The sequence below is a fragment of the Sardina pilchardus genome, chromosome 13 (genome assembly GCF_963854185.1).
Source record: "Sardina pilchardus chromosome 13, fSarPil1.1, whole genome shotgun sequence".
NCBI classification, from domain to species: Eukaryota; Metazoa; Chordata; class Actinopteri; order Clupeiformes; family Clupeidae; genus Sardina; species Sardina pilchardus.
This window is the reverse complement of record NC_085006.1, coordinates 19,059,891-19,082,390: the sequence shown is the minus strand read 5'-3', so window position 1 is coordinate 19,082,390 and position 22,500 is coordinate 19,059,891. Positions and strand designations below refer to the sequence as shown.

General features: G+C 49.0%; 1 protein-coding gene across 1 annotated transcript in view; it reads right to left on the bottom strand.

Annotated features, from left to right (window-relative positions):
• tenm4 (teneurin transmembrane protein 4) overlaps nt 1–22,500 on the bottom strand; it is a 150,163-nt gene that overhangs the window by 63,407 nt on the left and 64,256 nt on the right. The window contains 3 exon segments of the mRNA XM_062552929.1: nt 6,860–7,076; nt 9,570–9,716; nt 17,643–17,828. Of these exon segments, the coding sequence (XP_062408913.1) occupies nt 6,860–7,076; nt 9,570–9,716; nt 17,643–17,828 (550 nt within the window).

Sequence of the window (22,500 nt, the reverse complement as noted above, 5' to 3'; positions counted from 1 at the left end):
CTCTCGCCACTGTTATTATAAAAGCTCTATTTATTACAGAGAGTTGTGTGATGAGTGTTGGAGAAAGAAAAAAAGTATTTCCCTAAGCAATCGCTCCATCTTTTCTCTTCAATTAGACTGTGGGCATACTTTCCCCTCCCTCCCTCCCTCCCTCCCTCCCTCTCTCTCTCTCTATCTATCTCTCCCTCCCTTCCTCTCTCTCCATCTCTCTCTCTCTCTCTCGCTCTTTGCAGTCTCTCCCTGCTCGCTTTAAATGCATTGGATCTTAAACATTGCCTCGCACTGGAAACAATTAACACTGGCGTGTAAGTGGCTGCCCTCGCGTCGTCCTTACTTGAGGCAAGAGCATTCACCCAATGAGAACCCGGGTCCCAGGGAACCCGGCTTTATGCTAATTCCGGCAGCCGCTTCCCCTTCGGAAGACCTTGGCCGTGCCGCGGCGCGGTGGTCATAAACAACCCAGGAGGAGATCCGGTGGCCGCCACACCACACCTGCCACCGCAACACCCGCCCGACACACAGCCCCCCCCCCCCCCCCCCCCAACAGCGCATTGCAAATGAAATTACAGCCAAGTTGAAAAGAGCTTTTAAAAAAAAAAAATACACCCCCTCACCCACCGCCGCCCAACACACACACACACACACACACACACACACCTCCACCCAAATGAGACTCTGAGAGTTTAACGAAAGAGTTTATTTTAGAATATCTCCTTTGATAGGGCCAGAGGTGGCCTTCCAGCAACCTTCAGATTTTTACAGCGTAAAAGTGGAGCTCTTTCTCTCTCTGTTTCTCTCTCCCCACTGTGCTTTGTGAAACACGCACACACATGCACACCAACACACACACACACAGACACACGAGGGGACGGTTTGCCACCACGAAGGAACGATTTGAATATCTTCAAATGCAGACGGATGCTTTTGAGTGCCAGAAAATTAGTGAAAGTGAGAGAGAAAGAGAGAAAGAAAGAAAGAAAGAAAGAATGAGAGAGAGAGAGGGGAAAAGAGCGAGAGAGAGAAAAGCGTGAAGACATCACTGAACTTCTTGGCAGGCAAAACTCATCACGCTGCTGAGAGCGAGGCACATAAAAGTTGAAGGAGACATGACTGCATCGGAAGAAAATGTTTATCGCTCGGTGGCCAGGCTTTTGTGGAACAAAAAGGGATGTGTTTGTTCACTGCGGGGTTTTTGTTTCGAGACGCTATTCCGCGTGCGGCTGGGGGGTGTTGTTTGCGACATAATGGTGTTGAATCCTATTAGTGCGGAGTGACATGACGATTCATCTCGACGTCGGTAGATTGAGAGTTATTTTCCTGCAAGCCCTTCATTACGCGCTTCGATTCGGGGACTAACGCGTATCACGGAAGCTCACAGGTGTGGGAGGCAAATTAAAACATCACACAGCACAAAGGGCCACGCACGTGTGCACGCTCGCACGCTCGCACGAGAAGACAACATCCGTGGCGTCGAGGCTAAACAACAGGACAGCTGCTTGACGCATTGTCACGGATCGCGCAAAAGGCCTTGTGACAAGTTTCTGACACGATCCCGCGTCTCACGCCATTGTGCCTTTTCGCCCGTTTACACGAGTGCATCGAGCAGCCGCTACGCTTGATGTGCACTTTATAAATCTTTAAAGCACTGGGGGCTTGGGTAAGTGTGCTTCAGAACCATCTCACCAGACCAAGCTGATAAGGACCCATTTAGCGCTAATGTAATACCATCATCAAAGCCCAACCTAATGATACACATTCTCTCTCTCTCTCTCTCTCTCTCTGTATCTCTCTCTGTCTGTCTCTCTCTCCCTCTTCCATTCAGACTCTGTCTATCCTTCGCTGCAGTGCACATCTTCCTCTATTTTTCAAGGGAATCTTTTTTTCATTTTTCCTCCAGTATGTGGAAACAGACTAAATGGAAATGGAGTCTTCTGCACTCGTCCTCTGAACTTCGTTCAGCAGTGATGAAGAGGAGGGGAGAGGGGGGGGGGGGGGGGGGGAGGAGGAGTGCACTCCGCGGGAGCAAACAAACAACTTGACCTGAGCTGCTGAGCAAGTAATAACATTAATGGGCCAGTAATGACCTGCACCAGGCAGCTGAATTAATGCCCGTAATGACAGAAACTACTTTTTTTTTTTGGGGGTGGAGGAGGAGGTAGTGGGTGGAACTGGTGTGTAGTAGAGTGGAGTGGAGTGGAGTAAAGTGGAGGGGAGGATAGAGACTTGAAACCAGATAGAGCTCTTGTTAGCTGGGATCTTTCTCGGATTCTTTTTAACCATATGTGATGTGTGTGAAAAAAAAAAAAAAAAATCCAACTTCTTGCAGCTCAAATGTCAGGGGACAACTGCCAGGGGCACTTTGCTTCGGAGGGCTTCGGTGCACTTATCTGGCATGTTGACATGCAGACGGCGGATACCAGCCCATGCACTCCGTCTTACGGCAAGCAAATTTCATGCGCTGGTCAGGAACATGACCATGAATGGCCCAACATGCTGCTCCGCTTCTTTGACCCTGCTGGACCAGACAACACCATAAACGACCTCCGCACAAAAAAAAGACAGAGAGAGAGTGAAAATTAAAGAGCAAAAGGATGCTCTTTTTATTGTTCTTGTTGCACATTGGATTTACTTAGATGCTTTACTTGTCCTTTCCTGGCCCAGCTAGCCTGGCTAACGCCTCCCACTTCTCAAATGAGACGTGGTCTGGCAACCAGACGTTCATTTTCTCGTATTTGAAAAAATGCCCAGATCCGTTCATTGGGCGCCACGGATGTCTATCAAATGCGCATAGCTCACCCAACTCGTTCGTATGCAACGCTAAGGGCTGCCGTAAATCCTTTGGCGTCGAATGTAGACGCAAGAGGGCTACGGAAACTTCTCGGATGTTCTGTGATTGGTTCGCCAACATCAGGCGAACATTAGGGCGTTAGTTTCCAGACTGGCTTAGCAGCGGGATTGAAATCACCGCGCAAGGCAGTATGGGAAAACCCAGGCTATGGCCCAGCCACATTCGCACGTACAAACACTTAGCCAAGAGCCAGCAACACAGACAGCACGGCCTACTTTACAAAAGACTTTGGAATGTTACTATGTTCTGAACGTCTGTATTTTACAGCTTGGATGCATCGTGACAGTTCATTTAAACTTCACATCGAGTTTGGCGAATTAATATTCAAGTGTGTTACGGTCAAAAACAATGGAACTACTTCATAGCTGTGCGTATATCGAAAGCACACCCTTATAGAACACAGGACAATGGGGAATTCAACCAAGCCGTGGCATAAGTAATTTTAATTTGAATGCGAGGGAGAGCTAGTGTCTAAGTCTAGTCTGTGAATGGTATGTAGCTTGACTATAGGGATGGAAGAGCACTTTTTGTACTCCAGTCTTTGCCATATCCTCACGATCAGGTGACCCTGTGGAGATCAGGTGAGTCATAGGGAGGAAGTGGGTTGAGCGCTCATGAAGTTCATGACGATGAGCGGATCAATAGGACCAATATGATGACCACAGATGTGTGGGAATATGGGGATAGATTGAGATGGAGTATTGCTGTGCGTCAAGGAGACTTCTTTGGACTTCCATTAAAAAGTCTAATCTCTAGTGAGTGTTAGTGCATCTGAACATATATGTGTATGTTGCATGTGTATGTGTGTATGTACTCGTGTGTGTGTATGTGTGTATGTACTCGTGTGTGTGTGTGTGTGTGTGTGTGCATGTGTGTTGTTTGGGGGGTGGGGGGTTGCAGTGCACGGGGGATGGGGAATGAATAACTCCCATGAATAATATATAAGGGCTTGATATTTTTAGGTGAGTCCAGATCTCCAATCTCGAAGCACGTCGCCAGGCCTCTCCATCTTTATTTATTTATGCTGCATTTTCTTGAGAGAGAGAGCGACTGAGAGGGTAGGAGAGAGAGAGAAAGAGAGAGAGAGGAGAGAGAGAGAGAGGGGGTAGGAGAGATAGATTGAGAGAAAGAGCGACAGAGTGAGTGGGAGGAAGAGTGCGAGCGAGCGAGAGAATGAGAGAGAGAGAGAGAGAGACACTGCCCAAAGCCCCTTCCTCATAATGAAGAGACAGAAGGAAACAGCGAAGAGTCTCCCACTCTCCCTGAATGTCACAAAAATGTCATAAATGGAAAATGTCACATCGCATTAGGAGAGCATCGGAGGAGTATCAATCAAGAAGCGCTTTCCCACCCTCTTGACTTGCTTTTTCAGGGGCTACGGAACAGTGTGGGCAATTCATCAAGCATTCTGACATCAAGTGACTGAAAAATTCACAGACTTCCTGAGGTTTTCTGGTGAAGCCTGAGACCTCCTGCTCAGGAAAACGACTGATGTGTGCACGCACACACGCACACGCACACGGCACACACACACACACACTTTTGTCCTTTTGAAGAAGTAGTGACGAAACTTGTGGGACTCAAGATTTGAACGAGGTCAGAAGTTCAGATTCATTAGGGGGGCAGAACCGAACGTGGACGAGCCAAGAGCCCAGACGCCAGCCTGGCACTGCAGGGACTCCTATTTCACTACTCTCATTGGCTCTGGCAAGCCCCCGCCTGGAGCCAATGGGGATCGCACATTAGGATTCATTTAGAATCATCTCGGAAGATACGGGATCAGATGTGAAGGAAATGCAATCATATAAAAACAGACTCAGCTCTCTGCACTGATGTATTTATGCCTGTGTCAGAGCATCAGTGCCATAGATGTTTGGACCAGTGTCTATGTGTGTGTGTGTGTGTGTGTGTGTGTGTGCACGCACGCACCGCTGTGTTTTAATGTCTGTGCTGTAAAACAAATGGCCTCTCAAGTCATTAAAGTTTTCTCCAGCTAAAGCTAATGCCCGAGTCTTGGCTCAGCTGCACGGGCTCCTAAGTTGATAGTAACGTGATCCGCGGCACACCACAGTGCAAGTGCATGATGGTGCCGGAGCACACAGGGCTCTCTTCTAAACATCCATTTCCTCCCGAGGAACAAAGCAGTGTGCCGAGCCGCGGCTAAAAATAGAGCTTTTCTGAAACCCCAGGACCTCTGTGGCACATTATGCCTTCTGCCTTAAGGGGATGAAGTAGAAAAGAAATACCAGACAACACCATAAAAGGCCTCCGCACAAAAAAAAAAGACAGAGAGAGAGGGAGGGAGAGAGAGAGAGGGAGAGTGAAAATAAAAGAGCAAAAGTATGCTCTTTTTATTGTTCTTTTCGCCGATGATTTTCATAAAAGACGAGTGCAGAGTGTCCCCGAGATGTCAAACTGAAACGTTATTTTCTTCTAGCACATCTTGTCACTATGCCCCCCCCTCCACACACACACACACACACACACATTCTTTTTCCCCCATTTGTTTGTTTCAGGGGAAATAATAAAGTACGAGATGAGAGAAAAATCCATAAGCGGTGCAGATGCAAATAAGGTACACAAAATCTCACAAGCGATTAAAGATGAAAGGAACACAAGATGAATGGATGCGGGAGTTAAAAAGGAAGAAAGAAATGTGTGTGTGAGAGAAAGAGTGTGAGTGAGTGAGTCAGTACGGGTGTGTGTATGTGTGTATGTGTGTATGTGTGTGAGGGGAGGTGATTGTGTGTGTGTTTGTGTGTGTGTGTGTGTGTGTGTGTGTTTGTGTGTGGGGGGGGAGATGATTGTCTGTGTGTTTGTGTGTGTGTGTGTGTGTCTGTGTGTTTGTGTGTGGGGGGGGGTGATTGTGTGTGTGTGTGTGTGTGTGTGTGTGTGTGTGTGTGTGTGTGTGTGTGTGTGTGTGTGTGTGGAGGAGGAGGGGGTTGCGTTGATGAAAAACCTCGTTAGTCAGCAGTCACTCGGGACGCAGTGACAGCAAAAACTGCGGAAATATGAAAGAGCCCGCATCCAGCAGTGGTCAGGAGCAGCACGTGGCTGCCTGTCACCGGGGGGAGAGAGAGAGAGAGGGAGAGAGAGAGAGAGAGAGGGAGAGAGAGAGAGAGAGAGAGAGAGAGAGAGAGAGAGAGAGAGAGAGAGAGAAAGACCGAGACAGAGAAAGAGAAAAAGACAGCGACAGCGAGAGAAAGAGGAGTCTCTGCGGTGGCTTTCAGAGTGATGAAGGGTGTCTGCGCGGGTGTGTGTGTGTGTGTGTGTGTGTGTGTGTGTGTGTGTGTGTGTGGGGTGATGTGTGCGAGGGGTGATGTGGCAGCGGCGAGAGAGAAGAGAAGGGGAGAAGAAGGAAAAAAAAGAAAATCAACACGGATCCGGGATGTCTGGGACGGCAGCAGGGGAGACGCTACAACTCCCGCTCCCCCTGCTCTGGTTTACAAACGGGCGCGCCGAGCGTCCCCGCCGCCACGGCGACAACTCCCTCGGCTGTGCGCCCGCCACCGGGGCGAGTCCCCACTGGGCGCCGATGTGGAGCAGCTCGTCAGAAGTAACTAACCCCGATGCGGCGCCCGCAGCAATATTAATGGCCTGATCAAGAGACTCGCTTGATGTCTCTGCACCAGTTACATCAACGCCGTCAACAGAACATCCGCGTCAGAGGAAAAGGTCACTCCCAAAACCAAACAGATGATGAACCGCCTTTTTTCCCCCCGCCATAATCTGACATGCATACAGTAATTTCCTGTGTATTAGCCGCATTGTGTGTAAGACGCAGGACAGTGTTTTATAGAAGTTAACAGAAACAAACGCATATTAATTCCATATCAGCCGCCCCCGTGTGATTAACCTCACAGCTGAAGAAATGTTGCAAAATCAATGTATAAGCCGCAGCTAATAGTTGGGAAATTACAGTATGCAGTTGTTATCAATGAACGTGAGGACTTGTGTATGCGTATTCTCGATGTAAACCGCCACGCGGTCTTTTCCGGCGAGGTCGCTCACCTGCCGTCGAAGGGGTTGGTGCCGGGGACGACGTGGGTGCTGTCGCGGCCGACGAGGAAGTGGATGCGCTCGTAGAAGGACTGCAGCGTGCTCTGGCTGGAGGAGATCTGCGTCTCCTGGATGATGTCCAGCGGGTCGGGGGAGCCCACGCACAGGGACGTGGTGTGGCACGATGCCTGCAGGCAGCAGTCCGGGTCCATGCAGTCCACCAGGCCATCTGGAGCAGGGAGGAGGAAGAGGAGGAGGAAGAGGAGGAGGAGGAGGAGGAGGAGGAAGAGGAGGAGGAGGAGGAGGAGGAGGAGGAGGAAGGGGAAGAGGAGGAGGAGGAGGAGGAGGAGGAAGAGGAGGAGGAGGAAGGGGAGGAGGAGGAGGGGGAAGAGGAGGAGGAGGAAGGGGAGGAGGAGGAGGAGGAGGAGGAGGAGGAGGAGGAGGAGGAGGAAGGGGAAGAACTCAAAATCAGACTGATAGTCAAGGGCCAGATTCCTGTTTTTACTGTGAATCCGTTTTAAAATTCATGTCAACACATTCATATTAGACTTAAATTAACATCAGAGATATGTACACCACACACATTCAGAAATAGTTCAGATTCGGTATGCAGCTTTATCTCCGCTTTCAGAGAAAAAAAACAAATCTATCTCTGCCGTAAATGACTCGACTTCATGCACTGAGACGCAAGTACAGTACATTAGCATCAATTTGCTTTCGCAAACAACTTGCTCGGCTTCAACTTATCTTAACTTCAAATACATTTCTCTTACAGGAAGATGGATCTTGATTGACTTTCACTTAAGTCTGGCAGTGCACTTAGAGACTATGCAGTCTGGCATGGGCCTCTCTGGGTCCTATTTACATTTTGAAGAGAGATGCACTCCTGTGGTAGTTCTCCAGGCACTACAGAGGGAAGTGATTATGGTGGTCACTCTGTTCTGTCGCTGAAGTTGTATGATTTGATCCGTCACTCAAAGCCTGTTGCCAGGTGACTGCGTGCCCTGCCTCCCATCTCCATCTCTACCTCTAACACCACCACCATCACTCTCCTGAGGACAGGTCCTCTCTTCACCTCCACCTTATTCATCCCCCTCTCCTCCACCTCTCCTACCAAGTTCACCCCCCCCCCATCCCACTGCACTCCTTCCCTCTAGCGATTCGGCTGAAATAATTCAGGACCGCCGGCTCAGCTATGAAGAGCTGCACGTCTTACTCCAGCTGAAGTGGGTCATTTCTCAGTCTCTCTTCCCCCCTTTTTTCCCTCTCTCCCTCCATCTCCCTCTCTCCGTCTCACTCTCTCTCTCTATCCCTCTACTCCCCTATCTCGCTCACACACACACACACACACACACACACACACACACACACACACACACACACACACACACACACACACACTGTCCCTCTCCCTCTCAGGAACCTCTTCTGGCCAGATGGGTGATAAAAATAAAACCCCTGCTGTCAGAAGTCACTCAGTCCTGTGCTACTGTAGCCTCCCTGCCTGCCTCTTTATGGGCCAGAGAGAGAGAGAGAGAGAGAAATATAGAAAAAGAGAGAGAGGGAAGAAGGAAGAGAGAAAGAGAGTGAGAGAGAGAGAGAGAGAGAGAGAGGGAGAGAGAAATATATAGATGGAGAAATAGAGAGAGAGGGAAGAAGGGAGAGAGAAAGACAGCGAGAGAGTAAGGGAGGAAGACAGGAGAGAGAGCAGGGGACAGAATAGAGAGAAAACAGAGAGTGGACAGAGAAAGGATAAATAAATGGGGGTGAGAGAGGAGAGACAGAGCTAAAAAAAGAGGAGAGTGAGAACGGCAGGGAGCTAGAGGGAGAGGGAGAGAGAGAGACCGAAGCACACGGATTCTGTCCACGCAACTGGAGTCTGTCTCTATTTGTTCCGGAGCCGGCACAGACGCATGTTGCTTTTTTGGCACTTCGTGACAAGACAGAGATGCTGGCAATTTTGGAATGGACACGCCGTGAAGGAGGGGGGCGGGGAGGGGTGGCGGTGTGGCGGTCACACCTGGTGCTGGTGCATGCTGGGCGACTGCTGCCATACGCACGGCTTCAGGACGTGTCAAGCCCGACGCCCCCCCCCACCTGATTTCCTCATTCACACATGGGGCTGAGCCAGGCCACCTGCCAGCGCAGGCAGGCCCGCACACATCTAATCTACTTATAGGGACGCGGGCACCGGGCACCGGGCATCGGCCGCCAGACGAGGCGCCTCATCGAGTCCAGCCGCGCGGACAGGCTGGGACAGTCCTCCAGCGCTCGACACCCGCCGTCACCGCCACTCGGCTTGGAACGCCGACAACACCGGTTTTCAGCGGACTTTGAGAAACTTCAACATTAACATCAGTCGTCTGGTGAAAAAGTTTAAATGCTTTTTTGTTTTTTAGTGAACTTCCTGATGGAGGCTTTTGAGCCAAAATGCGTTGAAGTGCTTTTCTATTCATGATCTGCCCATACAATAAAGGCATTTGAACTTTTTCACCAGATGAGTGCCTAGGTATCTTCCAAGTGTTGCATTTGATCAAGCCCTCAACCAAAGAGTACCATCTAATCTACTATCAACAAAGGCATATCGTTCCAGGCCGCACTCGAACTCAACAGCTTTTGAGTGTTGAAGATAGCGAGTCAAAACCGTTGTAAGCCAAGCTGGTATTGGGGTCAAAACAATGATTTCAAATGTATTCACGATAAAAGTTGGGTGTGATCTCACCTCCATCGTTGTCCTTGCCGTCGCTGCAGGCCGTTTCCATGGAGGTGTCACACCCTGGCCCACGCCAGCCGAGCTGACACACGCAGTACCAGCCGTTATTACCCAGGGTGCACCTGCCGTTGCCGTTGCACAGCCCCGGACAACCCTCTGCGCGGGAAAATGAGCAAAGCAGCAAAAACGTTAAAAACGCACCAAATGACACAAGCCAAATCAACCAACGGCCAAAATCACACACATACATACATACACACATACAGAACATACATACGGTACATACAAACAAACAAACTGACAAACAACAGCAACATTTTTCAATGCACAGAGAGAGAAAGAAGGACAGAAAAGGAGGAATAAAAAGAGGAATAGCACTACCACAGTCACCTCTCCCACTGTAAAGAAAGAAATAAAAAAAAAAAACACATTTTCAGAGGAAAAGAAACTTTGAATAATGAGTGGTAGTGGAGAAGCAATAATAGGCCCGACTCGAGGTGATTCATTTAATATACCTTTTGTTAAGCCTCTCATATCCTTTGGAAGGCAAGCTCCCAGTGCCGAGATGGGTCTAAATCAATAACAGCTCATTAGAGGCGCACAATAGATGGAGGTGAGCTTTGGAGAGAGATAAGATCAGGCGATGGGGACTCCATACACTTACTTACTCCACCATTCTCCTTGAACAGGGCAGGAGGAGGAGAGGAGGTGAGGAGAGGAGAGGGGCGAGGGGGAGGGAAGGGAGGGGAGGGAGGCATTATCAGTGTTAGCGCTAATGTTGTGAGGTGCTTGTCAATATAGTTTTTCTCCCCCACCCCTCCTAATCCTTGTAGCGGTGTAGCGATTAAATCTCAGATTCGGAGGATGCTGACTGAATACGCTCAAAGCATACAGTATTAGGCTTTTTTTTTTTTTTTTTTTACCTAGGAAAAGCTCAATATTGAGAGCTGGAATTTCCAGCTCTGCTCCGATTCAAATGTGAGGATGTATGGAATGTCTTTGTCGAGAGAGATGACACGAGTGTCTTCATTGTCAACAGGCTGATTAGGGAGGTGGGGGAGGTGGAGGAGGAGGAGGAGGAGGAGGTGGTGGAGGAGGCTGTGATAAGACCCAGCTGAGGTCGCCTCATCGTCTGAATGCAGGTGGCAGGCTGAAGCAGCCAGCCCAGACGTCAACACCTGCACGCACCCACACACACACCGACAGCCTCTTCTCTTTTTTTTCTCTCCCCCTTCAAAAATGAATCTTTTTACTTCGCTGCCTGTCACTCAATGTCACCCCGATTCCACTCGATTATTTCTCTTCTTTTTTCCCCCTCTCCTCCTGCCCTTTCTTCCTCTCGCCCCCCCACCCCCCCTCATTCTTCTACTTATCCACTGGCGTTTGACTCCATTCCCCTAGACGACTACTGCCTCGGAGAAAGGGCGGAAATCCTGGTATCGCGTGTAAAAAAATCTAAAATGCACTTTTCTTCACGCGAGCGGCAGGCCTCCGATGGGGAGAGATGCGCGTTCCTCTCTGACCCATTTTCCCAGCGATAGATACAGTACTGGCAACCCAGCTGCTCCAGCAGCTCTTGTGAGAGAGAGAGAGAGAGAGAGAGAGAGAGAATAACAGAGTGAGAAAGAAAAGAAAAGGAAAGGCTGCACAGAGAGAGAGAGAGTGAGACAGAGAGAAGGAGAAGGAGAGAGAGAGAGAGAGAGAGAGAGAGAGAGAGAGAGAGAGAGAGAGAGAGAGAGAGAGAAATAGACTGCACAGATGAAAGGTGTCTTCTGATGAGAAGGTTGCAGAGACAGGTTGGCTTTCTCTGCGATGGTGTTTTATGAAGAAAGACTGTTAGAAGGCTGAGTGGTTGGGGATATTCTGAATGATGTTGTGTGTGTGTGCGTGTGTGTGTGTGTGTGTGTGTGTGTGTGTGTGTGTGTGTGTGTTTAACACTTGTTTAGCACTCTGTGTAAAGAAATGCAGTCTCAGAAGCATTTTAATAAAAAAGACTCACTATTAACAATTTCTCCCAACATACTCTCTCTACATCTCTTTAGCATACTGTCTTTGTAAAACATTTTAAAAATGTAGTAGCAGTGGGATTTGCATGTGAAGTGAGTTTTAAAAAAATGTGTCCGTGAATTTCAGAGGTGTGAGCTTTAGAGCAGCGGTTACTGAAGTCTCTTAACTCGACTCCTATAAATAAAATAAAAAACAACTCTAGGTGCTCCTGTTTAACTGGAGTGGGCACGGTACATAAACGCCGCACGCCATCCTACAGTAATGGCAGGCACTCTCTCCAGCAGCAGGTGGAGGGTGTTGTCATTATTAGGCCTCTCCAGGCTGCTCGTGATAAATAAATCACGCTCCCCTATGTCTGGGATGAGCTGGGCCGTGCTGGCACATAGTCAGGGTAATTAGCATGCCTGGGGGCCATGGGGATGGGGATGTGGGATGTGGAAGTGGGGGGGGGGGGGGGGGGGGTCCCAGAGGAGAAGAGGCTGTCTGAGGAAGGGACTGGGCCTCAGGGGCAGCTAGCAGCTAAGGCTAACGCCAAAGCTAATGCCAGAGGCGATTACCCATGCCGGTGGCTGCACAGGTGGTACTGGTGTACTGGCTGTGGATGAGATGTGCATGCATGTGTGTGGGTATGTGTGAGTGAGTGTGTTTGTGTCTGAATATGTCTGTGTGTGTATGTGACAGCATCTGACGTGTGTGCGTGTCAAGAGAGTCAGAGAGAGCAAGTGAGTGAGTGTGTTTCTGCTTTACGCACAGCTAGAGAAACAGCGAGAGCGAGAGAAAGGGTCAGAACCCGAGAGTCAGAGGGCAGGTCAAGAAAAGTGGCAAAGAGAATGCACAAAGAGAAAAAAAACAACAAGAAGTCAGCAACAGAAGAGACTGAAGACAGAGAGCTGTAAGAAGAGAGAACATGTGACAGAGAAAGACAGTGAGAGACAGCTAGAGAGGAAAGTGAGAGCGAGAGAAAGAGAGAGAGAGCGAGAGAGGAAAGTGAGAGCGAGAGAAAGAGAAAGAGAGAGAGAGAGCGAGAGAGGAAAGTGAGAGCGAGAGAAAGAGAGAGAGCGAGAAAGGAAAGTGAGAGCAAGAGAGAGAAAGAGAGAGAGCGAGAGAAAGAGAAAGAGAGAGTCAGAGGAGCATTGTTGAGGTCTCCAGACCACCCCCCCCCCCCCCCCCCCCGGAGTGCCTGGGCCATGCGGAGTGCACCCTTGTTTAATTAGAGAGGATGCTGCCTAGGGCGCCTATCAGAGCCCCCGTCACACGGCCTCACATCTCAGGCCCTCCGCACACGCTCGTGGGCTTCATCCATTATGGATAAGGCAGGTTAGAGAGAGAAGAGCACCAGCCAACCAGCAGCCCTCCCAGAGCCCCAACCCAACTCTCCCTCTCCCTCTCTCCCTCTCTCCCTCTCTCCCTCTCTCCCTCTCCCTCTCTCCCTCTCTCCCTCTCTCTCTCCCTCTGCACTACAAACACCCCTGGTTATCTGTAACACTAGCTTTGGCAACATTGTGAAAACAGTCATGCTAATAAAGCTCATTTGAATTTGAATTTGAATTTGAGAGAGAGAGATAGGGGAGAAGAGGCGAGAGAGAGAGAGAGAGAGAGAGAGAGAGAGAGAGAGAGAGAGAGAGAGAGAGAGAGAGAGAGGGGAGATAAGGAGAGATAGAGTGAGAGAAATGTGTGTGCATGTGTGTGTAATGGCGAGAGAGAGAAAGAGAAAGCAAGAGAGAGAGAGAGAGAGAGAGAGAGAGAAGAGATACAACGAGTGAGGAAAGGTGATGGAGTGGTGTGAGATGGGGTGATAGAGGAGTGAGAGAAAGAGAGGTAGGGATAGGGAGATAAAGAGTGATAAAGAGAGCACCAAGACGGCCCCTAGTCTGAATTAGATGGTTCAACCCGGTGCGAAAGTGCTAAGTAGAAACTGCTGTATGACAGGGTGACACAAAAGTCAATGGGGGAGGGTGATTCGTTACGCCGGGACACTTCTGCAGGAGTGAGGAGTGGGGTGAGGGAGGAGTGGTGTATGGGGTGGAGGGGTGGGGGGGCATGTGTCGGAGCAAGGAAGCAATATGGCCCGTGGACATGGTTTATGGACGTCTTGGTTGAGTTACAGCCGGAGGGAGTGAAATTTCACAACAAAAAAATAAAAAAAAGAAAAGAGAGAAAGAAAGAGTGAAGAAGGACAGAGGGGAGGAGGGGAGTAAGGAAGGAAGGAGGTATGCCATACCTTTCACTACCTTATCCAGATAGTGAGCTTAGGGGAAGATAAAAGACAGGACATTTAAGGGAGGATTGAACAGTGCTGATTCTGTGACCACACGCGTGCGCACTCACACACACACATACACACACAGGACGGTTAGGCGTGCTGATCAGCTTTGGCGGCTTGTGCACACACACAAACACACACACACACTCACACACACACTGCGGAAAGATGCAAGGGAAACCGAACACATGCATTTAAGAGCAAACACAATATCCACAGCTTGGAAAGTGGAAAAGGTATGGTGTGTGTGTGTGCAAGAGGGAGAGAGCGAGACAGAGAGACAGAGCTAAAATAGGACAGCTGAAGAGAAAGGTAAACATGGGAAAGAACATCTGAATCCAACCCTGTTTAACAAGCAAAAGAGACATTCAATCTCATCACAGGAGCCAAAGACCTACACTCTGATATGGCAAAACACAGGCTAGAAAAAGTGCCCATTCCCCAATAGCCAAACTAAAATGTGCTGCTGTGTTTGTGATATATTTGTGATATATCTATGATATATTTGCCTTGCTTAGGGGTAATCCGTTTCATTTCGCTAAGCACCTACATCTGTGGAGCAATGCTGCATCTTCTCAAGGGCTCTGCGGGGACTGTGAGGCCTTTGTGGCGATTTGGGAGATTTGGGAATAGTGGTGGGGGGGGGGGCACAGAGGCAAACAGCAGGCCTTTCCTACCAGTGACATTTGAAGGTTGTCCTTCAAAAGAGTGCATCTATAACGGAACTCTTACTGTGCGTTCAGACCAAGACCGTCAAAAGCGTTCTGGGCCTGAGCGTGGCTTCATGAGCGTCACAGGCGTCAAAAAAAAGTTGAGCCTCAGTAAACTTTATGGTAATGAGCTATGACACGGTTCGGCGTCAACCAATCAGAATGTCAAACTCGCAGGATTGCTGCTTGTAGTTTGTTTGAATGTTCACGTCATGGCTTTGACGCTTTCGGCGCCGAACTGGGTTGAGCGTCGAGCTATGAGCTTCACCAAAGACTTTGACGCTTTTGATGGTTTCGGTCTGAATGCACAGATAAAGAAGCTGGGCTGGGAGAGAGAAACAAGTTGGCTGGTGATGCACGGGTGCAGCAACAATGAGTGTAAATCAATGGAAAACGCAGCTTCTCCAGAGCCAGCCCCATCTCTCCATCTGTACAAAGTGAAGCATATTCAAGGTTGCTGTCGAGGGGGAAATGTCCCTACCTCTCCTCTCATAATCCAAGTCTTGTTTACAGTATGTCAGTGTAATGAGAACTGATTTAAAATGGAGAAAGGGGGTGGGGGGGTGTTTTTTTTTCGAGCATCCTGACAGCAGGATCCACCGGTCTGGGGCTGCGTGTACGCTCGCTCGCTCGCTGGCTGCGTCTCCGTGTGGCAGATACGAAGCGCGCGTTAATAATGCATGCCGGAGCGTATAAAACATTCACCGGCACGGCTGCCGCGACATACCGCGCACACGGTGCTCACAGCGCTCAGCGTTCGGCGCTTGCCGTTTCGCCCCCTTAGAGCCGGCGCCCTTTAGAGAGACGCTGCTCCTCGGCTGAAGCTGCCTGCACGCGCCGGGGTAGAAAGAAAATTGCTGTGCTAAGCAACGCTGGAAAAACACTGAAACTCAGCGCTGGGACTCAAATGTTGAGCTTTTCTTGGGGTAGGGGGACGAGGAGGGGGGGATGCTTTTACCTGTCTACCTGTCCCTTGTAAACAGCATTAAAAGGTCATGGCGGTAATCCCTCTCCGAGTCGTATAGTTTCCTCCTGCTTTCTTCCACTCACCCCCCGCCTCACACACACACACACCCACACACCCCTCCCATCACACACACTTTAGACTGCTGCAAGGGTTTCTCTTTTGCTCCTTTACTCTGCAGGGATTGGTTCAGAGATGTTGAGAGGGAGAGAGGGAGGGAGAGAGAGAGAGAGAGAGAGAGAGAGAGATGGAGGAGACGGAGAGAATATGTGAACAGAATAAAAGACAATGAGTTTCTTCAGATGAGCGGGCCTGGGACGTGCTTTCTCCCCAGAGTGGGCTTTCACTGGACAGCATTCGCTTTGGACCGCTTGAAAGAACACACAGCTTCAGAACCGACACAGAGCAAAAGACCTCAGACGAAATAAACAAAAACAAAACCAACTAAAAAAAAACCAACAAACAAACAAACAGAAAAAGAAACAAATCAATAGATCAATGGCACACACGGATGGCAAAGGACACAGAAGATGCTTTCTATCCCCACATTTTTTTTTCTTATTTGGCAAGTTCTCAACTCACCAAGTGAAAGAGAGCATGTTTTGACAGCTCGACTGATAAATAGCCCCAGCCTTTGAGTTTGTAAACTCTTCGACTGAAAACTGTACCATACGTCAACACAGAATATATGGAAACCAACACATCAATTCTCCAATTGCTTTTTTTGTACAGAATTTAAGACCTAGTTCCAAGAAGGAAAAAAAATAACTCTTTGGTGCTTCCACAAGTTTGGGTTCCGTTCAAATTTAAATTTAAGGACACCTGTGGAACAGTTTAGGCTGTTTCCTCAGCTGTGATATTAAGAGTCTCCTTGCTGGTCCACGTCACAAACAAATTCAGTGCTGGCTCTATGGCTGCCTGCCAAGGCGAGCTTAGAGGATGAGACTGATCCTAACCATTAGCCAACACCTAAGTCAATCTAATGGTCTTTATCTCCTTCCTCCCTCTCTCTCCATCCGTTTCTAACTCTGCATCTCTCTCTTCCCTATCACTACATCTGTTACCTTACTAAACCTCAGATTTATGCATTTCTAGACTGTATCCAAACTCAACCTTGGGGACATTCAATACATTGAATTCTACATTCAATACATTGAATTCTACATTCAAAGCTTATTCTATAATGTGTTAAGGTCCATTCATGGATTGCAAGAAAGAAGAAGGATGAATATTCAAAAGGTTTCTGTGCTTTAAGACCCAGACTAAACATTTCCTTGACTTTCAGGTCAACTGACTCCTCAAAAGAATGTCTTTCCAGTGGCTGCACTGCTTGCAAGGATGCACATGTTTGGGTTCCACATTAACCAATCAGAAAGGAAGCTGGGTGAACAGACGGACGGAGGGAGACGCAGGAGGAGGGGTAAAAAGGAGGAGAAGGGGGGGATGAGGAGAGGAAAGGATAGATGCGATGAAAAGACACCTTTGCACATTCCCACATTTGAAATGCATGAAGGCAAGCCTCAGATCCTTGAGCAAACCTGGTCATGCTATGCTGCGTTGCACAAATTCAATTAAGCATGCTCACGTCCAAACCCAACACCAACCCCCAGCCAGCCCGCACCCGCACCCCCACACACACAATTTCACCCCTTCACACCCCCCAACAAAACCACTCCCATTACCAGCCTAAAGCCCCATCAACCGCAAACTTCACGCAAGCCTTCAATTATCCTCCCATCCATCCAGCCAAATCTAAACACACACACACACACACACACACACACACACACACACACACACACACACACACACACACACACACACACACACACACACACACACACACACACACACACACACACACACACACACACACACACACACACACACACACACACACACACACACACACACACACGAAATCCATTCACACTTCCATCCAGGCATGTATACATCCCTCAATCATCCATTTGTTCAAGTGTTCACCCAAATGCATATTGATTCATTGACACATCCAACCATCCATCCATCCATCCATCCATCCATCCATCCATCAGTTTGTCCATCCGTCCATCCATCCATCCATCAGTCCATCCATCCATCCATGGGTCCCCTGCCACCCCTGTCCCTCCTCCTACCGATGGTGCAGTGCTCTCCGTTCCACCCGGGGCTGCACTCGCATTTGCCGTCCTTGCAGGTGCCGTGCTCCTGGCAGCGCGGGTGGCATGCCCTCTGGTCACAGCCCGCGCCCATCCAGCCCTCGTCACAGCGGCAGGTGCCCGCCACGCAGATGCCATGGCCGCCACAGTCTGCTGCGCAAATCTCTGTGAGAGACAAGACAGGGTGGTGGGGGAGGGTGGGGGGTGGGGAGGGGGGTGGAATATAGAGAAGGGGCAGAGTGAGAAAGAGCATATAATAGAATAGGTAGACAGAGAGAAAAAGAGGAGAGAGAGAGAGAGAGGGAGAGACAAGGAGAAAGGGAAAGGGAGGGGGGCAGTGGGGGGGGGGGGTAGAAAGAGAGGAGGATGGGGGGAGAAAGGAGAGAAGGACAACAGGAGGCGACGAGACGGTAGGACAGAGAAAAGCAGTCAAGAAAAGAGAGGACAGAAGGAGATGGCGTTAAGGTGGGAGGGGGGGTGGGGGGGTGGGAAGGGAGGCAAAGACAAACGACTGGGGTTATTGTCCGGCTGGGGTTATTGTCCGGCTTGGGATGGCCACGCTTCACTACCTTGTCAGACGGCACCCTGAAAAGAAATTCCTTCACCACACAAGGGGGCTGGGGTGAAGGAGGTGTCATGGGGGGGGGGGGGGCACAACCCCCTCCACCCCACCCTGACAACACAGAAATCTAATAAGCCCATTACAAAGGCTCGGACATGGCTCACGGAGGCCTTAGAAGGACCGATGACTCTCCGCTTTTCCCTCGTCCTCCTCTTCCTCCTTCTTTGAGGGCAGAATTCCTCCGCTTTGTGTCAAAGGAGAAGTGCAAAGAGAAAGGGAGAGTGTGTTTGTCTGTGTGTGTGGGTGTGTGCGTGGGCTGTGAGGATGAATCCAATTTGAACTTTCTATAGAAAGCGCAACACATGTCAGATTTAATTAAAGTTTGCTCTGCCGCACCCAAAAAGAGAGAACCATCTAAATATGCGTTTTCCCAAGGTGGAAAAGAGGGAAGGAAAGGTAAATAGAGAGAGAAGGAAAGAAAGATAAAGAGATAGAGAGATACTGTGGAGAGAGAGAGAGAAAGTACAAATCTCCAACAACATTTCAGTAAAAGAGGCCAAAGCGCTCACTTCATGTATGTGTCAAACAGAGGCCTCTGATTCACACACACGATGGGGCAATGGAGAAAAAAAAGAGGATGGTGCTAAAAAAGGGACAAAAAAGGCAAACCGACAACACTGGAGATGTCCCCAACTGCCATCTGTACACTGCTACTCCAGCTCCTCCAGCAGGCTCTGCACACTAAATCCAACCCCCTCCCCCCTTCTCCACCCTCCTACACTTCCTCTTTCTCCTCCGCTATCTGGGAGACCCGGGGGAGGCCTGTGAGCTGGACCAGACCGGGGTTGAGCGGAGCTGGGGCTGGGCCGGGGTGAGACGGGCCCCTGGAGGAGTGCTGCCAGGGAGATGGCCCCCCTCACTGCAGCAGCTGGATCATCTGCCACTTCATCTCCACCGGGAGGGAACGGGCACACACGCACACACACACGCACACACACATACACAAACTGTGCACGTCCACTTTAACATGGAGATGTGTGTGTGTGTGCACAGACATTCAACTTAAATCTATACACATAAAAAAACTAATTTGGAAAAGGAAAAAAACAAAAAAAAGCACAGTTTTAACAAAATGGTGTTCCAACAGAGACACACACACACACACACAGAATTACACTATTCATCCTCACAATGGAAGCGATTTAACCCTCAAAGACTTCGGCCACCTCTGCACTGTTCTACACAGCATGACCCACGCGTCATAAACAACATCCCTTCATTGTTCCCACTCCTCTATCAGAGCGAATTTGGCGAGCCACCCAGGAGCGAGGCTCTGGCCATGCTTCCCTGTCTGTTTAACCAGATGCATTGAAATGGACCGCGGGGGAGCGACGCGGAGGTAGAGGCCGTTAATGAGTCAATTACAGCTCGTGTGGCAACCATTTTGTCCTTGTCACAGATTAAATGGAGGAAGTTAACACTCTTTTCTGTCCAAAAACCATAACATGGCATTACCAGCTTAAAAAGCCCTCGCAGAACAAAAAATATATTCCCCCTCCCCTCCGGTAATTAGAGAGCGGGGCTTTTGTTGCGTTATGTAAATGCCCTTCATTTCACATGCCACTTTTCAACGAGGAGGCGTCCTGCATTTCATTCCAATCCACATGCTGTAGTCAAGGAAACATGCTACACTCACATCAGTGCACACACACACACACACACACACACACACACACACGCAATCAAAAACAACCGCTGAAGCTTAAACGGTAGTTCTAAGCCTTAATAAAAGCCTAAACAATTGAGTTAGCTAATTAGAAATTATGGGATGATGTGTATGCGATGGATTTAATTAAAAAGGTTTGCCAAATAACACCTCCCATTTGCAAGTGTGATTGATTGTAATTTTTTTTCTCTGGAACTTCACTGGCCATGCATAAGTAGCCAAAGGGCCGGGGTTCTGTTAAACTGTCAATGAGCCAGCTCGAGTGTAGAGATGGCCTGAGAACTGACCCGCCCTCCTCCCCAAATGACTTAAACGGAGAGCTTTGCCAGACTAAGCAGGCTACAATGACAATGAGAGGGTGCATGACTAAGTACTAAAAGAACGCGTGTGGGAAGAAAAGAGTGAAAAACGCTCTCCTCGAACATTTAACTGATTAAAATAAATGTTAAAAAAAACTTCAATGAATATCCAATTACAGCTTGAAAGCACCTTGCTCATTACCTCGATATAAACAGAGCTCATGGGGGGGGGGGGGCAAAACAAACTTAAATGCCCCATAATAACAGCTAACTGCGTAGAGGAGGGAGACAAAAAAAATATCTTCAACAAACAAAAAAGTTTTCCCGACTGTGGTGGAGCCTTGCCACCTGAGGGACCAATGTATAGACAGAGGGAAAACAAGAGAAGCAACTAGCCAAACGTCACGCTATAAAAAGCTTCTGAAAACCCTCCCTCGCACTCTACTCGGGCTTCGTGAAAAGACCTCGGCCCTCCTCCGCTCCGAGTCTGGCCCGCGTGTGCTCCAGCTGAGGGGTCCGCTGCCAAGGCCATACCAGCAGCTCTCGAGCAGAATGCCAAGTGCTCGGGGAGAGACTCAGACCAAAAAGACCTGAACAAGGAGGGCGAGACAGTGAAAAAGAAGAAGAAGAACGGCGAACAAGAGGAAAAAGAAAGAAGAGAAAAAGAAAGAAAAGAATCACCAGCTCATCACAAAAATTATGCCGCTCCACCTTAGCAGCCAGAAGCCTGGGATTTAAATGCTTATTTCCCTGCAAATCCCCTTGGATTACCCAATAGGTCAGACTGTCTGCAAGGTATTAATAGGAAATTCATATTTAGAGAGAGATGCATTCCTCACTGGCACACTGTTCTAAGAAATTCGTAATTTCTGGATTCACCCGTGCAACCTGGTACGCTGACATTTTTGAGAAGAATGCAGGAGAAAAAAATGCCCCAACACAGGCCACTCAAAACTAATCCTAGAATCCATCATAAAAGGTTACTGAGTTTTACTATCAGCTCATGAGAGGCAGCAGCGGTGGTAGTACTGTACACGAGATCTACTGAATGCAGTAGCATTCAAACCCTCATTGAAGTGCTTTAGCAGAGAAAACTTCTGATCCCTGTGCCAGGACGTGATTTGGAGAAAAGACTTGGTTCTGGTTCTTGATCAGGCACGGATCCTTTGAAACCAGGCCGCACGTGCCCTAGAGTAAGCTAGTCTTGCTGTCCATTGGGGATGCATGGGGATGGGAGTACGCTGGACCATGTCCAGGAGAGAGAAGCGTGTGCAAGGCAGTGGGCGGTCATGTGCAACAATGCCACTGGGACCGTCAGGATCAGCACGACCTCCCAGCACAACCTACTACAGTACCATGTGGTCTCGTCTCTTGGACACCAAGAGTCTCTCTGGCAGGACCTACAACAGAGTTCCACTGTCCAACTCTCGGCAGTTCTCCCCTCACAAGGCACTCACAGCCTGGGAAGCCTCTCTCTCAAAAGAACCCAACATGGCAGTCTTATGCCTCCTCCTTCCTTTTCTCAGTGGAAATGAAGGTCTCCTCACAATGCACACACAACTAGGGGTTGTGGTGTGCAGGTGTTTACAAGCCTACACAAGCCTCTAAGACATACTGTACAAAGAGTGTCTCTCTCACTCCCAAAAAACAACATGGCAGTCCTTGTGCCTCCTCCTTTCTTTCCTCAGTGGAGATGAAGGTTCCCTCACAAACGCACAGAAGTGGCCTCCAAACTCTTAAGTTGCTTGGACACCTACTGTTTACACCTTATCAATTTAGTTCTTGCCCTGTATTAATGAGGGCATTCCATGAATCCCCACCCTCCACAAACAACCAGCTGCTCCTTGTTAGCTGTGTATCCCTTCAAATCACCTCCTTCAAGATTTACTTTAGAACGTCCTCCAGAGTCGACCCCCACGCAACGCACATCAACATCTGAGCGCTAATAATCATGTTTGTGGAGAAGGAGGAGAGGACTGGCGGGAAGGAGGGGGGGTTGGACACTTAAGTCCACATTCAAGAGCTAGGTAATGACCAAAAAAAGCTCTTCATCAATGGTGGAGAGGATCAGGACACATTAGTGAAAATCCTTTAATTACCAGCCATGTGCGAGGCTCCCTGTTATTAAACAAATTGTGACCAGCGGATGGCCCTTCCTTTCAGTGGACCAAAATCACACAACCGTCAGAAGAAACTCACTGCTGCTATGGCAACAAGTGGCAGGTGTCTATGTATGCGTGTATGTGTGTA